A 23251-nucleotide genomic window follows, 5' to 3' on the forward strand; every position below is an offset into this window, starting at 1 on the left:
TAATTCAATGTTTAACTTATCGAGGAACCATCGAACTATTTTCCACAGCAATGTTTGAGGTTTCAGTTTCTCTCACCAACTCTTGCTGTTTTCATTTCCTTTTGGCCTTCCTAGTAAGTATGAAGTGATACCTAATTGTGGTTTTTATTTGCATTTGAATTTGAAATTCACTTGCATTTGAGATCTTGTTGAACATCTTTTCGTGAGCTTGTTGACCATTTGTATATTTTCTTTGAAGAAATGTCTGTTCAGGTCCTTTGCCCATTTCTTTAAAAATTGTCTTTTTGTTATTGAGTTGTAAGAGTTCTTTATATATTCTATATACTAGATCATTATTAGTTATGTGATTTGTTTTCACCCTCTTAATATTTGTTCTCCTTTGGTGCACAGTTTTTAATTTTTATGAAGGCCAATTATCTACTTTTGTTTTGTTGCTTGTGCTTTTGGTGTGCTATCTAAGAGATCATTACCAAATACAAAATCAAGAAGATTTGCCCCTGTTTTCTTTTTTAAGTTGTAGAATATAAGTTTCACTCTTATATGTAGATTTTTTATTCATTTTGAGTTAGTTTTTGTCTATGGTGGAAGGTAAGGGTTCTATTTTTCTTTTCTTTTTTGCATGTGGCTATCCAGTTGTCCAGCACCATTTGTTGAAGACTAGTCTTCCACCCTGAAGGTTCTAGACATTCCTCTCAAAAATCCGCTGATCTTAGTTAGATATATAGGTTTGTTTCTCACAAGTCTATTTCATTGATTTATATGCCCATACTTATGCCTGGAGTAAGTTTTGAAATCAGGAAGTGTGAGTCCTCCTTTATTTTTTAATTTTTCAAGATCACTTTGGCTATTCAGTATCACAGAGTTGTGTAGAGTTGTGGTCTTTGTTCGATCCTAAGGAAGATGTAGGGGGGTTGGATAAGGTCCTTGTAAGAATAATTAAAATGATCCTGGGTTGTGATAGGGTATTCTGATAGTTTGGCCTGTCTGATGGAAGAATGAAGGCTGAGAGGGGCTTTCTGATCAACTTGTAAAACAATGAAGAGTAAGGGCAGCACAGGCTGATTTGGGCACCAAATATTGGATACGCTAGAAGTAGGAGGTTGCCTGGTGAAGTTTGAAGTGGCAAGTTTAGTGTGCTTATTAAACAGGACAGTACTCCACACAAGAACTAATTTGATGAAACTTATCTCCAAGAAGCACTTAACATAAGGTACAAATCATAAACACCATAGACACCATAGCTGTAAAACATTTTAGAGCATTCACAAACCTCCATCTCCCGGGACAGACGTGCCTGTTTTCCGGTATGCCTCTTACCTTTGAGGTTTGTGCCACCACCTACACTCTCCTATACTTTGTCCCCTGGTGATATGGTCTCAGGCCTGGTACTGGGTGCGTGGTTCTTAGGAACTCCCAGTGAACCACAGCCTCACCGAGGGTCTTCCCGGTGTCTGCCAGTGGGTAATCGAGGGGACCGAACCGGTGTCCTCCTGTGGTGAGTTTGTCTCGCTGGGACCTGGCTGTATTCGTGCCTCCACAGCATGCAGCTAGACCGAATCTGCCAGGCTGGGACCTGTCAGCCTTCCTCAAAGCACAGCCTCTCTCAGAATCAAATTTGCATTTATTTCTTACCACAAACCACCTTCTAATCACACTTTGGAACCATGTTCAAATCCTGCCAAAGTGGTTTTGCCTTTTTAGTTCAGGTTTGACTAGCTTGTTAATAACAAAATTCTGTGCTAATGGGAATTTTGTTCCGACCCCTTTTTAACTTGTGTGTAGAATGATTTTGTTACTCCTCTGTGATTGGTTTTCCTAATTGTGTTATTTCAACTACATAACTATTAGATATGTGTTGTTTATATTCACGTGTGTAGACTGATTTAACTTGATGAGTCAATATGAAACATTATAAAGGCTGTTATCATTAATCCAGATTTAGCTTTTCAAAGACATTGAAATTAGGTTTGTGATTTATAGCAAATTTATAGTAAATTCAGATGTTTGTGTAATTTTATTATCACTTACTTTGTTTTAGTGAAAAATGAATATTTACAGAAGACTAGCCATAATGTCTGTCTTTAAAGTTCAGGATAAGGTATATAAAATTTAAGGCAGAACTTCCCATTGTTGGATCAGTGAGGCAAACAATGTGGAATTTAGAAATAAACTGGGTTCGCATTTCAGCTGGAGGGTTTTAGAGGTCATCTAGTTCAGTCTCTTCTTTCTGGTTAATCATGAGGAAAATGAGGTTCGGAGAGGTTAAATGACTTGCCCAATGCCACGCGACTCAGTTACTGGCAGAGCTGAGGCTCCGACAGCCCTTCGTGCTGTGGTCTTGCTTTAACTTGCCTCTCCCTAATTAATGGATAAAGAGACAAATGTTAAGTGTGTTTGAGTTTTACATTGAGAGTTAGGATTAAAATTTATTGAGCATCTATTTGTTAAGCACTTTTTAATTTCATTTAATTCTTACCTAGTCCTGTGACATAATTATTAACAGTTCCACTTTACAGATTAGGAAACCAGGGTGCGTGAAGGCTCCTAACTTGCTCAAGGCCATGTGATTAATGTTAGAGCGGGTATTTGAGCCAGGTCTTTCTGACCCGTCTCCTGCTGTGGTACCCGGCCGTGGCTCCAGTCATAGTGACGGAGACCTTTTCAGGGGTGCGGGCATAGTGATGGTTACGTTAAAAATAGATCTTTTCAGACTTGTCACTCATTGTAAAACACATAGACGTACACAGATCGGTGCAGAGAGGATCTTTCTCAGAGTACCCACAGCACTTAATGCGTGTTTGGCTAATCTTTATACCATTTCTGTAAGATAATGGTATTTTTTGGTTGGGCAGCCAAGGCCCAGATAGATTCAGGGACTTGCTCAATTCCTTATCGCAAACCCACAAGGCCCTGCTCCCAGTTCCGGTCTTCGTCCAGTCTAGCATGGATTTCACCACTTTTGTTCTTTCCTGTCTTACACCAAGATTGTTTAAGTACTTCCCAAAAATAATGAGCCACGTGTGGGTGTGTTCCTTCTCCAGGATGAGTCACTGCGAAAGGGGCCGGGAACCAATGAAAGGAGGATAAGTATCTGGAATCAGAGTCTCCTGGCTCCCAATTGACGACTCTGAAATGAGCTTTTTTCAAAAGGCGGCTGCGGGTCTGGCCTGTGTGTCCCACGGTGCTCAGAATAGCCCTCTTGGAGTTGTTCGCTTTGCCTTCTCGCTTCCCAAAATAGACCCAATGCTGTTCTCTTTGCTGGATGGCCTGGCGCATGTATTGAGAGGTGTTCACTCCATGGGGAACCCCTTTTGTGCTTGAATGTCCCCACTGACACAAAGGAGTGGCTCTTGGCTTCCCTGACGTAACAGGACTGCAGCTTGAGTAAAAGAGATTTGAATTGAGTATTCGGGAGGTCACAGAAGTAAATTTGTTAACAAGAGGAATAAAAGGGAGCAAATAAAGGTATTTGGGAGGGAAAATGGAGAAGGTTCTTTTAGTCTTTCTTGTGTCTAAAAGGGTTGGAATTGAAGTTTAGGAGGCACTTACTTTTAAAATTCCTTCTAGATTTGGAATGTAGCCTAAAGAGTACCTGCTTTAAACTTCCTGCCTTTAAAAATGTAACACTGCCCAAACCCTTCAGCAGGTAGCTACATGTTCTGGAATTCCTCCCAGAAGAAAGGATCTGATCAAATGCTGTGAAGAAAATAACCACAGGCCATGCTGCTGTTTACCTGTCAGTGCTCGCTCTCCCTTGTTTCCTTGGCTGGGGATGGCAAGGGATGTGTCCTCTATAGAAGCTGAGAAAGGAGGGGTGTGACACTGAGATATTTAGAATCTGCCTTTGGATTTGAAAGCCAAGAGGTGCCTCCCATTGTATTGGAGAAAGAGACAAAGATAAACTGTTTACAGCCTAAAGGGGTGAGTGACAGCAGACTAGGTTTTCATGGGACTGGTCCGATGTGTCTCTTCTCCAGGGGCCCCAGTTTGAACACCTTCCCACTCGGTGTCCAGATTGTATCCACTTAGTGTCTAGTCTGGGACCTGGGTGGCCTACCACCTCCACCCCCTGATGGGCGAGTGCTTCGTCCAGCACTGGGAGTCCCAGCCTAAGCATTGTAGTGGCTAAAGCACACTCCTGCCCCTCCCAAGAGGTCAGGGCTCGGTTAGGCTCCTGGGAGACAGTGCTGGGCAGCACCAACTGCTGCTGTCTGTGCTATTCCTGTTAGACAGATAAATTAAGGAGTTCAGACTGCAGGGCTGCTGAACTAGCTTTCAGAGGCACAAATTCACTTACAGTAATTTCCTGTCAATAGTCTACACTTATGTATACTACACACCCAGCTCAACTCACTGGCCCAGAGATGATTGCATACACTACCTATTTGGGGGAGGAGGGAATATATATATATATATATCTTTAAAGTGATATCCAGGGACCTTTCCGAATAGGCTAAACACATTGAGTACTTTTTATGAATTAGCTCATTTAACCCTCACTATAGCTTTATGAGGTAGCCACTGATATTATCTTCTTTGGGCATTGTTTTTGCCCCTCATGAGAGAGGTACTTGACTTGGACTAAAGGAAGAGGATGTTGAACAGTCAGGGGAAGCTTTTCTTTTTTTTTAAATCCTCACCTGAGGATATGTTTATTGATTTGAGAGAGAGAGAGAGAGAGAGAGAGATCAATGTGAGAAACATCTATCAGTTGCCTCCCGCAGCACCCTGACCGGGATCGAACCCGCAGCCTTTTGGTGCCAGGACGATGCTCCAACCAGCTGAGCCACCCAGCCAGGATGGCAGGGGAAGCTTTTCAAGGGAAGTGATGTTTAAGCTGAATTTTAAAGGATTTGTAAGAATTAGCCAGGAAAAAGAGCATTGCAGCAAAAGACTATATGAGAGCATGCATACTGACTGCATTCAGGAGACTAGGCATCTAAATTTAAAGAGAAACATCTTTCCCAGTCACAAAATTATTTGTATTAAGTCTAAGGCAAAGTTCAAAAGGCAGTTTCTCTGTGTCTCAGGGGCATAAAATAGAGCACTTAGAGGAAGGTGGTGGGCCCAGAAGGTGTTGTTTGTGAGCTGAGTAAACAGGTGAAAAGGTTGTGTCTCCGTTGACGATAGCATCTTTCTGACCCGATCTCTATAAAAGCTGCTTATTTTGGAACATCAAGGATGCTAAGGAATGATATTCTAAGTTTGTGAAAGGACCTCGGATAAGATCTAATCTTTGATGTCAATGTCTACTCCCAAATTTCCTGCAGCTCTGCTGTGTACATGCACCAGCTGCCTACAGGCCAACTACACGTGTGAAACAGATGGAGCCTGCATGGTTTCCATCTTCAACCTGGATGGGATGGAGCACCATGTGCGCACCTGCATCCCCAAAGTGGAGCTGGTCCCCGCTGGGAAGCCCTTCTACTGCCTGAGCTCCGAGGACCTGCGCAACACCCACTGCTGCTACACCGACTTCTGCAACAGGATCGACCTGAGGGTGCCCAGTGGTGAGTGACACCCTTGTTGGACTATTGGCTCATCTTGGAGGTAGGGCACCCCTGTCACTTCATCCTTCCCTATGCGTCCCAACCCCTTGGTTTGATGATAGGTAAACTTGTTGAAGTTCCCTAAGGTGACAGGGGATGGGATTGCTCCCACATCAGGTTTGTGGATTAGAGGATGAGGGAGACAGATTGTTGTCAGATTGGTCCCAGAGGTGAAAGCTGCATTTTGGATGGTGGCCAAGTGGCACAGGCAACTGTTGAGGAGTGGGAGAACCAGGCAAGGATGGGGGAGGGGAGAAGGGTATGGGACTGATTCTGAAGGAGGCAACCCCAGAGCCTCATGAAGGGAGCTTTTGGGGTGGGGTGAAGGCAATAATGGAAAGAGGGGCTACAGTTAGGCAAAGCGGGCAGTGATCAAGGCTGGGAAGAGTTAGATCTCACCCCTCTGCAGGTCTGCCATTTAGAAGGTATCACTGAGGAGACAGAGGAGCAGGAGAGAGACAGGAGCAGAGCTTAAAAGAGTTATAAGTTGAAGAGTAGATCCTGGCATCTGTCTGGGCCACTGAGATGGGACAAGTACCATAAATGACAGAGTGGGTTATGGATTTGACTGCTGCAAAGGGCACTAGAGAGGTCTGCATTTGAGAGCAGACAAACTCGCCCAGTAAGACTGGAGAGGTCAAGCACACCTTGAGCGTGTGGGGCGGGAAAGGGCATCTCACTTAGAGGGGGGTGTTGGGATAAATGAGGCCAATGCCCTCCCTTGTTTTTACTCTTTGTTCTTTCCCTCTCCTGTCGCACCTGACCCAGGTCACCTCAAGGAGCCTGAGCACCCTTCCATGTGGGGCCCCGTGGAGCTGGTCGGCATCATTGCCGGCCCCGTGTTCCTCCTGTTTCTCATCATCATCATTGTTTTCCTGGTCATTAACTACCATCAGCGTGTCTATCACAACCGCCAGCGGCTGGACATGGAAGATCCCTCGTGTGAGATGTGCCTCTCCAAAGACAAGACGCTCCAAGATCTTGTCTACGATCTCTCCACGTCGGGGTCTGGCTCAGGTACTGAGTTCCTCTGGCCTTGTGTGTGTGGTTGGCCTTCAGCACTGCTTCCCGGCAGGATAGAGCATGTATGAGAAGAGCTGGGCCTTATGCTTGTTTCTAGCAGCATCGAGTCTTTTTGTTTCATACTTCCCCTTCTTGTGGAGTCTGACATGTAATAAGATAAGGGGGTCACAGAAAATCTTTCATTCCCTGCGATTCCAAAGGTCAAGTGCAAAACTCTCTCTGCCAGAAACTGCCTCTCTCCAAGTTCTGTAACCATACATCTATTAAAATTCATCTGGTTCCACCTGAGCGGCGGAGTGCTCAATTTAAGGGCCCCTTTTGAGAAACAGGAGTGTGCCGCGTTCCTGTGAGGTGGTGACAGCTAATCATTGATCTCTGAGCAACCACAAGGGGAGTTTAAGGACATTGAGTGAAGCTGAAAGCTGGGTTTGGTGAATCATTGACTTGTTCCAGTTGCCCAGGGGTTTTTCATGTGGTTAAATAAAGGCAGCTTGGGCTTCCAGCAGGCATCAGCTCCATTTCTTGTCCTGCCTGTTGGTAACCGAGTCTTCCTTAGATGCGGGAATTGAACCAAACACTGGGCCTTGTCGTGAGACCAGGATTGGCAAAAGGGAATTGGAAAGGTCGGGTCTCAGGGTATATAGCTCAGCTAGCTATGACGGCAAAATATTCTTTTTATGAAGATAAACAATTATTTTAGTGATGGTGGTATTCTGTTCTTGTAAAAAAATCACAAAAATCATTATTGTTGCCATTGTAGCTAAAACATACAGAATCATATTTGTGAGAATTTTGTGTTTATGTTTTTTGGGTTTTTTTGCCATGTGACAAGACTGTTCTGTAGGGAAATTATACCATCAGTCACAGCCAGACATTTCTCCTTGAACACAAGGAATACTTTGACATCTCTTGAATTTTAGTGGTTTTACCTTTATTAAGCTCTGCAGTAGAGTGTGCCAAAATGATGGATGTATTAAAAGCTGTATACATTTAGGAAGAGAGAACAATAGATGGCCTGTTCTTTGATGAAGGAGGAAGGGCAGTGGTTAGAACTTCCTGGCTGCCTGTGACTTGATTTACTGTCCGAGGAGGGTAGCTCGGTTTTCAGAGTCTAGCTGAGGCTCTGGAAGGTGCGTGGTGGTTCGTCAGCTGGAGCGGAGTGATGAACAACCATTTCTCTCTGGATGGTTCAGTCCTTTCTTAATTCGGAACATGCAGAGCTTCCGAGGTGTTGGAGTTTTAATTCTGTGGATTTAAAGTGAATCAGCCCTTTGCTGCTTACATGACTTTCAGTTCACATGAACAAATACATATGGAACACCCTCTGCATGATACAGGATGAACCAAGATAAGAAGGAAGCTGAGCCAAAGTTGGATAAGAGATGGAGATGGTTGGGAAAGGTCCTACAGAGGGGGGTGTTCTCAAAGGGGTCTTGAACACTGAATTTGAAGTTTTAAGAGAAATTAGAGGACAGGGAATATGCCAGGCCAAAGAAAATCTCTTGAGCAAAAGGACAAAAAGGCATGAAAGTTCACCGGGTGTTTAGAGAACGATAGAGAGTCCGGCATGGCGTGGCCACGCTGGGGGTGGGAAGGGGCAGGCTGACCAGGAGGAAAGGACCTTGGGTGCTGTGCTTTTTCTGGCAAGATCAGAGGCATCTACTGAAACGTTCCCTGTGGAAGGAGTTCTGGCAGTGTTGTGGAGGATCAATTCATTCATTTGCCAACCTCTTGTTAGAGAGGGCAGGGTGAGATGAGGCTATGTGTGGGTTGCAGGGCAGGGGCAGGGCGAGATGGGAGGCAGAAAGATGAGTTGGAAGTGTTTTAAAGAAGGGCCTGAACTAGGACTGGCACAGAGAAGATGGGGAGTAGGGGTCTAATTTGAGAAACATTTTGCTGGCTCTATACTGCATATAGTTAAAAGCATGAACTTTGGAGTCAGACAGTCCTAGATTTTAATTCCTGTATTGCCACTTATTGTTTGTATGCATTTGAATGAGTTACTTAACCTTCTCCCTTTGGGCCTCAGTTTTCTCATCTGTAAAATGGGGATAATAAAAATACCCACCGTATAGATGTTTGTGAGGAAATGAGATAATTTATGTTAAGCCCTTAGCATAGTGCCTAAAGCATACAGTAAATGATCATTTTACATCCGCAAGAGTTAGGGATTAATAACATTTTTTTATTTGGTCAGGGAGAGGAAGTGAGAGAGTTAAGCGTTAGTCATGATGGTAGGGGTGGATTGGTTAGATAGGGAGACATTGAATGAGTCAAATGAGGCAATAAATGAGTTCTGGAAAGACAATAAAATTAATCTTAGAATAAGCATGGGTAGTCTCCCATTCTGCATCTGGAGCTCCACCTGTGAGCAGAACTTTGATCTCTAGATCCTTATATGCCCTGACCACAATTTGGGTTTCATGGGCCACACAGCACTGCCCTCTAGTGGCAAATGAGCAGAGCAGCCAGAAGGTGCTCCCAGTGCTCAAGGCCTCACTTGCATCTTTTCTGCCCTCTTCCTGTTCATCTGCATAAGGTAGATGTGGATGGAGTGGCCCACAGGTGGCTGGTTACAGAGTTGATAAATCTGGTCAGATGTTTATATTAAAATCTGTCATCCACGCTAACAGAGGATAAATTGCTTAGATCAGGAACAGCTGATCCTTTGCATTTCCCTTTCTGTATTCACTCTCAGGCGCGGCCTGGCTTAGTCTCTGGTGGATTACCTGGCCATGGCACAGGGGCAGCCACAGCTCTCCGTGGCCAGGGCATCGGTGTAGCATGGGGCACAGTGATAAGGACTTTTCCAGTGTGGCAATGAGAGTGGGAGTTACAACGTTTAGCAAAATTACAGTGTCAGCTTTCTTTCCATCCTTTGGTCCATAGGGTTACCACTTTTTGTCCAGCGCACAGTGGCCAGGACCATCGTTTTACAAGAGATTATTGGCAAGGGCCGGTTTGGAGAAGTGTGGCGCGGCCGCTGGAGGGGTGGTGACGTGGCTGTGAAAATTTTCTCTTCTCGTGAAGAACGGTCTTGGTTCCGGGAAGCAGAGATATACCAGACAGTCATGCTGCGCCACGAGAACATCCTCGGATTTATTGCTGCTGACAATAAAGGTAAAGAAAGGGCTGGGTGTGGAGACAGTGTGTCCTAAAACCAACCATGGTTCCAGACAGAGGCGTGACTGGGCCAACACAGCTCTGTTTGCCTTCATAGTTATTACCCATAGAGAGAGAATCTAAATCTATACTACTAATAGAGGACTATGCAAATTGTCCAGGACACCGTCACAGTAACGACCGAACAACAGGCTGCGTGGGGCGACCAGGCCGGCAGGGGGGGCGGTTGGGGGCAACTAGGCCGGTGCGGGGGGCAGTTGGGGGCAACCAGGCCAGCAAGGGGGGGGGGCAGTTAGGGGCGATCAGGCTGGTAGGCAGAGGTGGTTAGGGGTGATCAGGCTGGGAGGGGGAGCAGTTAGGGGTAATCAGGCAGGCAGGCAGGTGAGTAGTTAGGAGCCAGTGGTCCCGGATTGTGAGAGGGATGTCCGACTGCCGGTTTAGTCCTGATCCCCGGGATTGGGCCTAAACCAGCAGTCGGACATCCCCTGAGGGGTCCCGGATTGGAGAGGGTGCAGGCTGGGCTGAGGGCCCGCCCCCCTCCCCCGCATGAATTTCATGCACCAGGCCTCTAGTAGGGTAACAATTTTCAAACTTTTCTCCTACAAAAAGCTTATGTGGAAACCCAGGTTACTTAGCAAGTAAATAAGCAGTTATTAAGCAGGTAAACAGGATAAAGCTCTTGCCCCTCCTGCTCACTGCCCTTCCAAGACACTATCAAACCTCCCCCCACCCCCCCAGGGTAGTCCCTGAGGGGCCCCAGGCAGTTTACCTTGAATAAAACTGGAGGGAAGAGCCCTGACCGGTTTGGCTCAGTGGATAGAGCGTTGGCCTTCGGACTCAAGGGTCCCAGGTTCAATTCTGGTCAAGGGCATGTACCTTAGTTGTGGGCACATCCCCAGTAGGGTGTGTGCAGGAGGCAGCTGACCAATGTTTCTCTCTCATCGATGTTAAAAAACAAAACAAAAAACAACTGGAGGGAAGAACTGTGGCCTCAGCTCCTGCCAGGGAAGGACGGCCCAGAAAAGCACGTCGCCCACATTCTGTGGCACCCCAGCAGCAGGCACCGTTTTGCAGTGGAGCAGGTGCAGCACATAGTGACCTGTCTGCCCCCAAAGGCTACCTCGTGGCTTTCAGACTCAGCTTTGGGTCCACTTACTTCCGAGGTCCCTTACTTCCTCCTCCTCCTCGCTCCTGTTTTTGCTTTTGTTCTTGAGTCTCTCTTGTGTGACCAGGCACATTGTCATTTTTGAGGACCTCATTCCCAGAGGGATAAAGTCATGGTTAATTACAGGATGTGATCAAGTAACATGCTGTTCTAGTGAGCACAGTCGGGTGAGAAGCGGGTCCGGGCGGGCACACCTGAGCTTGACTGAGGCGAAGGTGGCAGGAGCTGGTCAGAAAGCAAAACTAATGGAAGGTTCACTCCAGACAGGTGAGCAGAGGAGAAGTGTGTTTGGGAACCTGCAGGTAACTTGGGATGGCTGTGTGACAGCAGAAGACGTGGTGAAGTCACAGAGGCCAGACTGGGAGGGCCTTTTTGAGAGGAGTGTATTTTTCTATGAGATGGTGGGTGGTAACTGAAGTTTTATTCATTAATTCAGTAACATTATTGACAACTATGGGCAGGACCTCTGCCCGCTGCTTGGATCATCGCACCCAAGAACAAGACACAGTCTCCGCCCTCACAGCCCCAGGGAGGGGACGGCAGGCACATGGGGAGGTCGTCCGTCCACGTGGAGTCAAAGGCCATGAGGCGATGGGCTTTACCGCTTTGGAACCTCCTGGCAGTTGTGACAGTTAGCTCCCAGAGCACAGCGGTTTTTAGAAGTTAGTGTCTACAAAGCCTACGGAAGATGCTAAGTATTTATGTTTCCTTCCTAAAACAGCAGCAGGCTGTCATTCCTCACATTGCTGTGGGGGTTGGTAGTGATCCCAGCCGAAGAGTCTTGGACTCATACACAAGGGAAGAAGCAGAAGAGAATTTTTTACTCCTTCTGAATAAAACAACATCACCTTGGAATAAAATTTAAAATCTTACATATATTTTAAAGGATCAAAAGATGTCTTCCCTTTTGATTTATTGGCAGGGTCCTCAAGACTTGGGGGCTGGTAAGGGTGTGTTGAGTGGACCCCTGTTCAGAGATGCCAAGACTAGTGCTTTTCAGAAGCCACTCCCCTGATGCATCTGGCAGCTGTGTGAGTCGGGCCGGGCCGGGCCTGGCCTGGCTGTCGAAGCCACATTGGACCAGGGGAGGGGAAAATGGGACTCCTCTGACTTGCCTTTTAACACGATACGTAGTACAGTGTAGGGTCCTGGAACCAGCACCGGCCTGGAATTTAGAAGACCTCAATCCAATTTCCACTTTTCGTATCGCCTGCAGCATAACCCAATTAGATTGACAGCTTTGGGGTTTACCTTTTCTCCCCCTCCTCCCCATGCCCACCCCCACCCCCACCCCCACAACGTACAAGAGTGTGTGCTGTGCACCTTCCATTGCTCTTCTGAGGGTGAGATGACCTCTCTGGAATGCTGGGACCTGTGCTCATCATGCCCTGGAAAGTGTTTTTGGCCCGAGATACAATAATGCACAAAGGAGCCCTTTCCTACTCAGAGCTCATAACCTGGAAAGAGCAATGGCTTTAGGAAAGAAATGCTACAAATGAGACAGGTGCTGGGCTGGGCTCAAAGGGTCTTGGAGACTGGGGGTGGGGGAAGGTAGAAGAGGGTATAGGGGGGATAAATGGTGATTTAAGGAGACTTGAACACACAATACAATATTCCAGATGATGTATTACAGAATTGCACACCTGAAACCTATATAATTTTATTAACCCATGTTACCACAATAAATTCCATTTTTGAAAAAGGGTCTTGCCGCAGAGAGGACCTGCGAAGCCTCCCTCTGGCGGTGGTGGACGCAGCCCGTCGTGGTTGCTAACGTAGATGAGCGGTCTCCTCAGGATGGAAAGCCGCGTTACTCTCTCTAAGCGTACGCTTCCTCTTCTGGAGGCCTCTCGCTTCAAATTTGGGGTTACAGTGGGATGCTGTCCAGAACCCTACAGCCTCCTACGAGAAATAAGGGAGCAGGTCTAAGAAAGAAATGCTGTTCTCCTGTCCTCCCTGGAGCCCGAAACTGGTAGACACCTGCAGATGAAACGGACGCAGAGGGGCCTCGGAGGTGTGGAGGCGAGAGGTGGGAGTTCAGGAGCAACGGGAGTCCATAGGGTACACATCTTCCTTTCCTGCTTTAACCTCTGTGGTTGTGCTCCTTTATCTTACCTTACCTGGTTGTGGAACTCTTCTGTGGTTCTCTGCAGATAATGGCACCTGGACACAGCTGTGGCTCGTCTCGGACTACCATGAGCATGGCTCCCTGTTCGATTACCTTAACCGGTACACGGTGACGATCGAGGGGATGATCAAGCTGGCCTTGTCTGCTGCCAGTGGGCTGGCACACCTGCACATGGAGATCGTGGGCACCCAAGGTGAGTGGACCCAGCCGAGGGGCAGTGATGCTGAGTTGACTTTAAAAGCTTGTACCATCCTGATTTGGTCCCCCGACACCTTCTTACTGAGAAAGTTGGAGCTGGACCTCAGGAACTGTCGTCTGATCTAAAGGAGAGAGGTTTGGGCTTGACTTGAGTGAGAACAGAGGATCTCCAGGCTTCTTCCCACCTGCCTCCAGCACTCCCACGGAGGCTCTCGTGGCAAAGTGCGGGTATTGGCCATTCCTTGGCCTGGCATAGTTGTTGGTTGGTGAGCTAGTGTTCACAGTAATCATCTCAGAAGTCCACAGTGCACAGGAACTAAGAGGATTCAACAGACTCTTGTGACGGGAGCATCAGTTTAGTAATTTCACACATTCATTGTTGGGGGCAGCTGGCTGAAAGACTGCTTGGTGGATTAGACCCTGGGCTTCCCTAGACTAGGAAGGTTTTTCTGGAGGCAGAAGACCTTGACCATCCCTGCTTGTTGACTGTAATGCCAGCTCTTTAGGAAATCCTGGATCGTGTCACGGTGGCAGGGTGTGTTCCCTGATGCCTCATTGACCAGGGCAACAGCACTTGCTGGCCATGACAGAAAACCAGCCTTTAAAAGTTTGGTCCTGTTCTTAGCCTCTGTCGGGTATCAGCAGTCCTTACTAATTGGTTGGTGATTTTGTTTGATTCTAAGACCTAGCCAACACAGCCGTTTTTCTTTGCATTCCTCAGCACTTCAATACTGGAGCGTGTTAGTTGAGGGGAGGCGAGCAGTAGCAGTAGTCATAGTAATAGCTTCTAATACACATGCCCTTCTGAGCTCATCACTTACCTACATTAATGCATTTCTCCTCACAACGTTTCCGTGAAGTCAGTCCTGCGGTTAGTCTTTACAGTTGGGTTAAGTCGCTTTTCCAGGGTTACTGGGTTAGTGGGAGGCAAAGCCAGGACTCGAACTCATGCGACCTTCCTAACATTCAGTCTGGCTGGAGACTCTTGCTTGTAACATTTTTACTACTTTTCTTTAAAGGTCCTTGTTTTTTTCCTCTGCCAGGGAAACCTGGGATTGCTCATCGAGACTTAAAGTCGAAGAACATCCTAGTGAAGAAAAACGGCATGTGCGCCATTGCAGACCTGGGCCTGGCCGTCCGTCATGATGCAGTCACTGACACCATTGACATTGCCCCGAATCAGAGGGTGGGAACCAAACGGTAGGAAGGCCCTGGGCCTCTGCCTTTGCCCTCTGCCCGTCCTGAGTGGTCCATGCGTGCCTTCCTCGTTGTGCAGGAGGAAGTCAGAGAGGGTCTGCTTATCGGTTGAATCTCAGGGAACTTCACTAAGTTGTTTTGCTGCTTTTCCCTCCCCTTTGACCTGAATGAATGAATGACCCAGGATCCAAATTGTGAGGCCTGAGGTGACCCCCCTAATTTGCCTCTGTGTGTATGTGTGTGTGTGTGTGTGTGTGTGTGTGTGAGAGAGAGAGAGAGAGAGAGAGAGAGAGAGAGAGAGAGAGAGGGGGGGGGGGTAGTATTAATTATCTGAGAGGGACTTTGATGACTATCTAGAATAATTTTCACATTATCTGCAACCAGGTAAGGTAAGATAAAGAAGTACAGCATGAAATTTAAGCTCAATCCATCACTGTGGCTACATTTAATAAAGTCCAAGACCCCAGTAGCAACTAGATATTATATATTGTTAGTGCCCTGTGACCCACAGTACAAATACCTCTGCCAAGAAATCAAAACATGCTAAAAATAAATCTTGATGTTAAAAAGCAGAGGTACAAGTAAGAGTAGCCTATGCTACTTCCCAAAGCTATGCTGAAGAATTTAGATTCGAATCCAAAACATGGGAGTTTGCAATAAAAGCGTTGATCAGTTCCTCGTCCCCAAGGGGCTTTTTTGGGGTGGTACCCACATTCTGAGGCCTCGAGTCAGTGCTTCGATTTAGGAGAGAGTCGTCTTTTCCTGTGCGTGATCCTGTTTCCTTTGCTGTTGCAGATACATGGCCCCTGAAGTGCTTGATGAAACCATTAACATGAAGCACTTTGACTCCTTTAAATGTGCTGACATCTATGCCCTCGGGCTTGTGTATTGGGAGATTGCTCGAAGATGCAATTCTGGAGGTACTTTTCTCTTCTGCCTTTTCTTGCTCCTGCCTCCCAGTCTAGGATGCTGATCACCTGAGGATGCTGGTGTTCTACTGCCTCCTTTCTTTTTACAACCTGTGGGATGCCCAGTGACAGACGCCATCGATCACAGCGTTCTCATCAAATATGAGGGAACCTTGCAGGTAGCTGTGCTAAGGGTGTGTTTACTCTTTGGAACAGCTTCCAAAATAGTGCTTTACATTGTGGTAAACATTCTGGAGGCCTATTTGGCTTTATAAAAATTTTAAACAGATTGTTCTCATTGGTCCTGGAGCTTGTGAAAGTCCTGGGCAGGAAATAGCATGAGACTGCTGCAGGGGCCTCCGTTACACAGGAGGCTTTGGATGCCAACACACTGGCTCTCACGCTGCGCTCCTGGGGAACATGGGTTCATTGACAAATTAATAGTGGTAATTTCTCAATTTGTAGGACAAAGCTTATCAGTGTGTAGAGTTTTCTCAAAATGAGTTTTTCTCTTGTACTTTTTCTTAAATCTTTGGAATTTGCAACTGCTCACTCATGTCTGAATCTTGTAAAAGGTAGTGTCAGGTTTAGCTGAGAACATTTTTGTCATCAGCTTAGTACATCAGTATTTTACAGTGACTTTTAAGTATGCTGCCCTCAAGTTCAAGAACCACTAGATCCCTGCCCTCAGCCACTTATCTCTAAGAAATTCCAGTCGGGAATGAAATGAAATGAATTAAAAAGAACTGGTGAGTCTTCCAGCTAGACCCCTTTCTGTGTTACTGTTTTTTTCTGTCTGTAATATTTTTGGTAAGATCCAAATTATGGAGAAGGCACCCAGGTATTCATAGAATTATACTTCTAAAATTTTGATCCTTATATACAGAATACAGATTAAGAAAATCTGGTCACACAGATCTTAAACTGAGTAACTTAATTTGTTCTTCCTCATACCATCCAGAAATTGGGGCTAAGTGTATAATAAGAATAATGCTAATATTTACCCCTTTTTATTATAAATTAGTTTAATCTTTATTATAAACCTGTAAAGTGGGTACTAATATGTCACCATTTTGCAGATGAAGAAAATGAGTCATAGATTAGCTAATTTGTCTAAGATCATATGGCTGATAAACTAGGATTCAACCTGTGGTAAATTGAGGTCAGAGCTCAAGCTCTTAACTACCCCTGAGATAACTACCAAGTCAACTCTATTGCTTTTTGTTTTTTTTATTTCAGAGAGGAAGGGAAAGGGAGAGAGAGAGAACCATCAATGATGAGAATCATTGATCAGCTGCCTCCTGCACACTCCACACTGGGGACTGAGCTCACAGCTGGGGCATGTGCCCTTACTGGGAATCGAACTTCGACCTCCTGATTCATAGGTTGATGCTCAACCACTGAGCAACACTGGCCGGGCCAGACTCTATTTAAAAATCTCCTGTTAGCTCCGGATAGCAGAATTTTTCCTGGAAAAAGGCATGAGAAAGTTACATAGTATTTTTTAAAATATATTTTTATTGATTTCAGAGAGGAAGGGCGGGGGAGAGAGATAGAAATCAATGATGAGAGAGAATCATTGATCGGCTGCCTCCAGCATGCTCCCCACCTGGGATTGAGCCTGGAGTCCTTCAGTTCACAGGCTGACATTCTATCCACTGAGCCAAACTGGTTAGGGCACATTGGATTTTTTTAATTAATTTTTTATTGTGGAAAATATTTCAGTATGTAGCTCTGACTTCCAAAAATAATACTCATCACACTTTTTTAAATGAACATTAATTCTTAATATCATTTACATCAGTCAGTGTTGCGATTTCCCCAATTTTCTCCTGAACAGTTTGTTCAAAATTAGGGTTAATGTTCATTTGTTGCAGTTGAATGATGCATTGCTTAAGTCTCTTATAATCTACTAGAGGCCCGGTGCACGAATTTGTGCACAGGTGGGGTCTGGCCGGCCCGCCCAATGGGAGGGCATCGGGGACCAGGCTGGCCAGGGGGAGGGGTCGCAGGAGGTTGGCCGGCCAGCCCCGCCCCCTATCGAGGTGGGGGTGCCGATCGGGGCCCTGATCAGGCCAATTGGCTGCCGCAGTGCACGTCATAGTGAGCAGTCCTTCCGGTTGTTCCGGTCGTCTGTTGTTCCGGTTGCTTGGCTTTTATATATATAGATAGGTTTCACCTCCATTTCCCCCCATGTTTTTTTTAATTGGAGAATCCAGTCATTTGTCCTATAAATTTTCCTGTTTGTCTCTTCATGGAGTTCATGTGTTCCTGTGACTTTTCTGTGATAGTTACATTTAATCACTACAATCAGATTTTTTCCCCAAAAAAGCTCTCTGTTACAAGGCACATAGTGCTGGTAACTCTGTTTCTGTGATGTTAACAGCCATCGATGATCACAACAAGGTGTCTAGTTTGAACAGGAAAGGCAGGAAAAATACTTGATTTCCATTTATCAAAATAAGTTTGTTACCTATCATCTTACAAAGGTGACCATGATTTTGAGGGTTTTGTTGTTTCGTATAAGTATGAACTGGAAGACTTTTTTTTTGAATTGGTGGATTTTAAATATTTGTTTCCATTAAAGTTATTAGTCTTACTGTTGCATAAATGTTCTCATCTTTGACTAGTTGGGAGCTTTTCAAGTTGGTGCCTGTCAGCTTGACCTCAGTAGTCTTTGATAGTGTTCTTGCTTTTTGGTATGAAAGAGATGTTTCTGGCTAATCGTCTGTACCTCTTGTCCCATCCCTAGATCCACCGAGCTCTCCACGGGGCCCGTTCCCTCCTAGTGGGACGTGGTGTTTGCAGGCCACAGCGTGCTTGTTCTCATTGGAGTTTGAGTCATCTCTTCCTTCTCTTGGTAACTCAGGTGGACATTTTCTTTTCTTCCAGGAGTCCATGAAGAATATCAGCTGCCATATTATGACTTAGTGCCCTCTGACCCTTCCATTGAGGAAATGCGCAAGGTCGTATGCGACCAGAAGCTGCGTCCCAACATCCCCAACTGGTGGCAGAGTTATGAGGTAGGAAGCTCCCCTACCTCCTGCTGCTTTTCCGTCTGCGTGGTTTTTCTACCTTACCTGACAGTGGGTCCAGCCCCTGAGTGTGTCTGTTACGATACACCACTGTGCTATAATATACTAAGCCCTGAGAGGCCACAGTCCCTTGTCCTGGGCACTGTAGGGTCCCCTTGGGAATCCACAGCCTAGTACAGTGGTCAGCAAACTCGTTAGTCAACAGAGCCAAATATCAACAGTACAACAATTGAAATTTCTTTTGAGAACTGGAAACTGACTTCTGCGCATGGGCCACGAAGTTTCAATCTCACTGTACGTGCGTGCCCACACGTGGTATTCTGTGGAAGAGCCACACTCAAGGGGCCAAAGAGCCGCGTGTGGCTCGCGAGCCACAGTTTGCCGACCACTGGCCTAGTAGAAGAAATTGGCCCTGGGGACACAGATGAGATAGGTGGTCAACAGGAGACAGAAACAAAAGCCTAGTGGGAGCTGTTAGACCTGTCTAACTGGAAAGGTGACTGAGTGAGTACATGTCTGTGAGGGAGGTGGCCTTTCTAAAAATTAAGAAGACGGGAGGAGGATGTAGAGAATTTGAATTTGGAGGAGATGGCAGATGAAGTGAAGAGGGAACAACATGCCTGACTGGTGTAGCTCAATAGTTGAACATCAGCCTGTGAACCAGGAGGTCATGGTTTGATTCCGGGTCAAGGCACATGCCTGGGTTACAGGCTGGATCCCCAGTATGGGGCGTGCAGGAGGCATCTGATCAATGATTCTCTCTCATCATTGATGTTTCTCTCTCTCTTCCTCTCCCTTCCTCTCTGAAATCAATAAAAATATTTTTTTTTTAAAAAAGAAACATTTTGTGGAAAAAATTGAAATAACGTTTATTATACAGATTCCTAATAAACATGGAGTTCTGGGTCTTAGAGTCTTCAGGGGGAGCGGGTTTGCCTAGCTAAGTGCACTTGGGCCTCTTTTTCTCTCATAGCTCTGCTTTTTTAATTTTATTTTTTTATTTCAGAGAGGAAGGGAGAGGGAGAGAGAGAGAAACATCAATGATGAGAGAGAATCATCGATTGGCTGCCTTCTGCACAACCTCACTGGGGATCTAGCCTGTAACCCAGGCATGGGCCCTGACCCAGAATGGAGCCGTGACCTCCTGGTTCATAGGTGGCTGGCTGCTCAACTACTGGCTGGCCGCTCTGCTTTTTAGGAATATACCCACTAGAGGGCGCTTCGGGATTGGCCAAAAAATTACTAGTAGTTCACATCTTGGGTGATGTCCTCTCATTGCATAATACAGCAACATTTTCCAAATGTTCCTTGGAACCCCTGATTGGGTTTACTTCAGAGGATGAGTGAGGCTGGAAGAGTTGCTTTTACTGCCCTGCCCACCCTCTGTTCAGTCACCACTGTTTGTATTGTTGGGACTCTACTCAGGAAAGTGGGGAAAAAATTATTTTTCCTCTCTGAAAATTCCACTGCTAAAAGGAATTCTGAAAAATAGTGGCCTAGAGCAGCAATCGAGGAACTTTGTAGCCCTCAATAACCAGTAGCGGTCCTTAGGGGACCTACCATGTCACCTTGTGGCCTGACTATAGTGGTCACCTGGGTCATCCTGGCAACGACAATGTAGCTTTCTGCCTCTGACAAGATTGCTTTCAGGGGTAGTTTCCACCGAGGCCTTACTAATTGTTCTTTCAGAAAGTAGCATATGGCCCTGACTGGTTTGGCTCAGTGGATAGAGCATCAACCTGTGGACTGAAGGGTCCGGGGTTTGATTTTGGTCAAGGGCATGTACTTTGGTTGCAAACTCGATCCCTGGCCCTTGGCCCTGGTCAGAGCATGTGGAGGAGGCAACCGATTGATGTGTCTTTCTCACATCGATGCTTTCTCTGTCTCTGTCTCTCCCCCTCCCTTCCACTATCTCTAAAAATCAACCAATGGAAAAAATATCACTCGGGTGAAGATTAACAAACAAACAAAAAAGAGTGGCAGATGAGCCCTGGCCAGGTAGCTCGGTTGGTTAGAGCATTGTCCTGATATGCCAAATTGTGGGTTTGATTTCTGGTCAGAGCACATACAAAAAAGCAACCAGCCTGGCCGGGTGGCTCAGTGGATGAGCATCAACCTATTAACCAGGAGTTCAATTCCCGGTCAGGGTATATGCCTGAGTTGGGGGCTCAATCCCCAGGGTGGGGCAGCCAATCAATGATTCTCTCTCATCACTGATGTTTCTCTCTCTCTCTCCCCCTCTCCGTTCCTCTCTGAAATCAATAAAAATTATTTAAAGAAAAATTAAAAATGCAACCAGTGAATGCATAAATAAGTGGAACAACAAATCCATTTCTCTGTCTCTCCCTCCCTTCTTTCCTCTCTCTAAAGCCAATAAAAAATTTTTTAAGTAAAAATATAACAATAATAATGAAAATGGATTCTCGAACCTGATAGGAATGGTTGTCAGACCCCAGGTGGTTGTGGGTGTTTCTTTCCAGATTGCGCAGGTGATGGGGGCGGCTCGCTGTGCTTGCCGAGAGCTCCCTCTGCTGAAGCTTCTCCTTGTGCCTGCACAGCTGGCCCCTCAGGCAGGGCGAGCCGTGGGGACCGGGAAGCTTGCAGAGTGTTTCCCTGGGTTCAGAGGGGGGAGGACATCCTGGCACTTTCACTGAGAAATGAGGGGCCTGGGAGCCAGAAAGGCTTCCGCTGGGCAGGGTCCCATTGATGCCTCTGGGTCTCTGCAGGCGTTACGAGTGATGGGGAAGATGATGCGAGAGTGCTGGTACGCCAACGGCGCAGCCCGCCTGACCGCTCTGCGCATTAAGAAGACCCTCTCCCAGCTCAGCGTGCAGGAAGACGTGAAGATCTAACCCTGCTTCCCTCCCCTACATGCAACCGGGGCAGCGAGGACTACACAGAGCTGCCATGTCGAGCGTACGATGGAGGCCTACCTCTCGTTTCTGCCCAGCCCTCTGTGGCCAGAAGCCCTGGTCCGAAAGAGGGACAGAGCCCGGGAGACCCGCTCACTCCCACGTTGGGTTTGAGACACAGACACCTTTTATACTTACCTCCTAGTGGCATGGAGACTCCGAGCGAACGGTGTGAGAACTCGGTGCCACAACTCAACCCGGTGCACCTGGATATATCCAGGAGGGGCGACGGCGGCCTGGAGGGCCCAGGTGAAGCTGAGTGCTGAGCAGCACTGAGATTTTCCTCCGGGGACCAGCCCCAGCACCGAGGTGGCCAGAGGAACCCGAAGCGCAGCCCCTCCGGCAGGCAGTTCTGGGCCCGTGCTCCACCCTCGCACGGACATCGGCCGGGGCTGCCAGCGGAGACGGAATCCGCTCCTGTCTGTCCTGCCAGGTGTGCGTGTGCTGAGGTGCGTCTCCTGTTGTGCCTGGTCCGTGCCACGCCCGTGTGTGTGTGTGTGTGTGTGTGTGTGTGTGTGTGTGTGTGTACGTACACGTGTGTGTCTGTAGGTGTGTACTTCCCTGCTTGAGCTTTCTGTGCATGTGCAGGTCAGGGGTGTGTTCTTCATACCGTCTTCGTGTTGGTGCCTCTGTTCAGTAGTGAGCAGCGTCTCGTGTCCTGGTGCCCTGCCCAGAGGTCTCCTCCCTGCCCCTGCCCCTGCCCCAGAGCTCTGAGCCACGGTCCCTCCTTTCCCACAGGCCGCTCTGCCCACCCTGTGTGAGCACCGCTCTCCATTTCAGACTGGAACCAAAGCTGGCCCGGTTGTCCATGGCAGGCGAGGCTTTTGGGTCCAAGTGTGAGGGAGGGGTGAGTGGACAGGAAAAGCATCTTGGTGTGAGTCTTGGGCGTGTGGTCAGCTGCCACCGTGGGAAATGAGCCAGCCCAGGGCATGGTCCTCAGCAGCATCGAGGAAGGCCCAAGGCGTTTGGAGCCCAGATCTGGGGACTCGGGTTAGAATGTCACATCTGTCTTTCCTGTCCCAGAGTCTGGAAACAGCCGTGTATATTTTTGGTGGTGGTGGGTTTAGGGGGGGAGGGCGTGGGGTGGGCGGGAGGCATCTGCATGGGTCTTTTACTGGATTATCTGATCATGGTGGAGGGAAGGTAGGAGGCTTGTACCCACTTCGGGGCCCTACTAAAGGGAACAGCCTGAGCCGAATCCTATTTAACCTGAATGTAGTATTTAACGATGTCTAGCAGCACGGTTGTGGGTGGTGGTTTGGTCACCATGTCTTAGGTATATAATAACTTTGAAGCCATAACTTTTAACTGGAGTGGGTTTTTTGTTGTTTGTTTTTTTAATTTTATTGGGAGGGTCTAGATTTTAACTTTTTTTTAATATTATTAAGTTTTTATAAAAGAAAAACCATCTCTATGTGATGATTACCTCTCAATTTATTTGTTTTTAAAGAAATCCCTACAAAATCAACCACAAAAAAAAAAAAAGATTCAATCAAGCGCACATAGCTCAATCACACTGGAAATGTCTGTCCTTGTCCTGAGCCTGTCCCCACTCCACAGGAGAGACCCGTCCTGCCCTGGGGTTAGTCTCTCTTGCTTCTGCCCACCCCACCCCAGTTCCATGAGTGGTTTGGGGCCAGGGCCCTGCCCTTTGTGCATTGTCCAGCTGGCTGCACCTTCTCCTCCAGGCATTTGCTCAGCTAATGTTGAGTGCCTGTTGGGTGCCAGGCACTGTGCTCGGTGCTGGGAATACGGCTGTGAACAAGACAGGCTTGGGTCCTACTCCTGGAGCGCTGAGGAAGGACCTGGTCCACGATAGTGGGCGCCTGTTTTGAGACCAGAAGTTTCGTACAGTAGTTGGTTCTGAGAGCCTTTGCGCCTGGAATGATTGCTCTCATAGAAGAAGACCACTGAGGAGCAAGGATGCCTCCCACGCCAAAGAGACCGGTGGTGGGCACGAGAGCCCAATCACTGCGTTCCTCCTGAGCCTCCTGCCTGCCCCGGGGAGATGGT

At 47.1% G+C, this 23251-nt stretch overlaps 1 protein-coding gene across 1 annotated transcript in view; it reads left to right on the forward strand.

Moving 5' to 3' along the window:
* Positions 1-22692, forward strand: part of ACVR1B (activin A receptor type 1B) — a 32706-nt gene extending 10014 nt beyond the window's left edge. The window contains exons 2-9 of the mRNA XM_079774152.1: positions 5271-5510; positions 6318-6566; positions 9462-9692; positions 13014-13181; positions 14230-14386; positions 15179-15303; positions 18184-18314; positions 21053-22692. Of these exons, the coding sequence (XP_079630278.1) occupies positions 5271-5510; positions 6318-6566; positions 9462-9692; positions 13014-13181; positions 14230-14386; positions 15179-15303; positions 18184-18314; positions 21053-21178 (1427 nt within the window). The 3' untranslated portion in view covers positions 21179-22692. The remainder of the gene's footprint in view (positions 1-5270; positions 5511-6317; positions 6567-9461; positions 9693-13013; positions 13182-14229; positions 14387-15178; positions 15304-18183; positions 18315-21052) is intronic.
* The last annotated feature ends 559 nt before the right edge of the window (positions 22693-23251 follow it).

The sequence above is a fragment of the Cnephaeus nilssonii genome (genome assembly GCF_951640355.1).
Source record: "Cnephaeus nilssonii genome assembly, chromosome: 6".
Lineage (NCBI taxonomy): Eukaryota > Metazoa > Chordata > Mammalia > Chiroptera > Vespertilionidae > Cnephaeus > Cnephaeus nilssonii.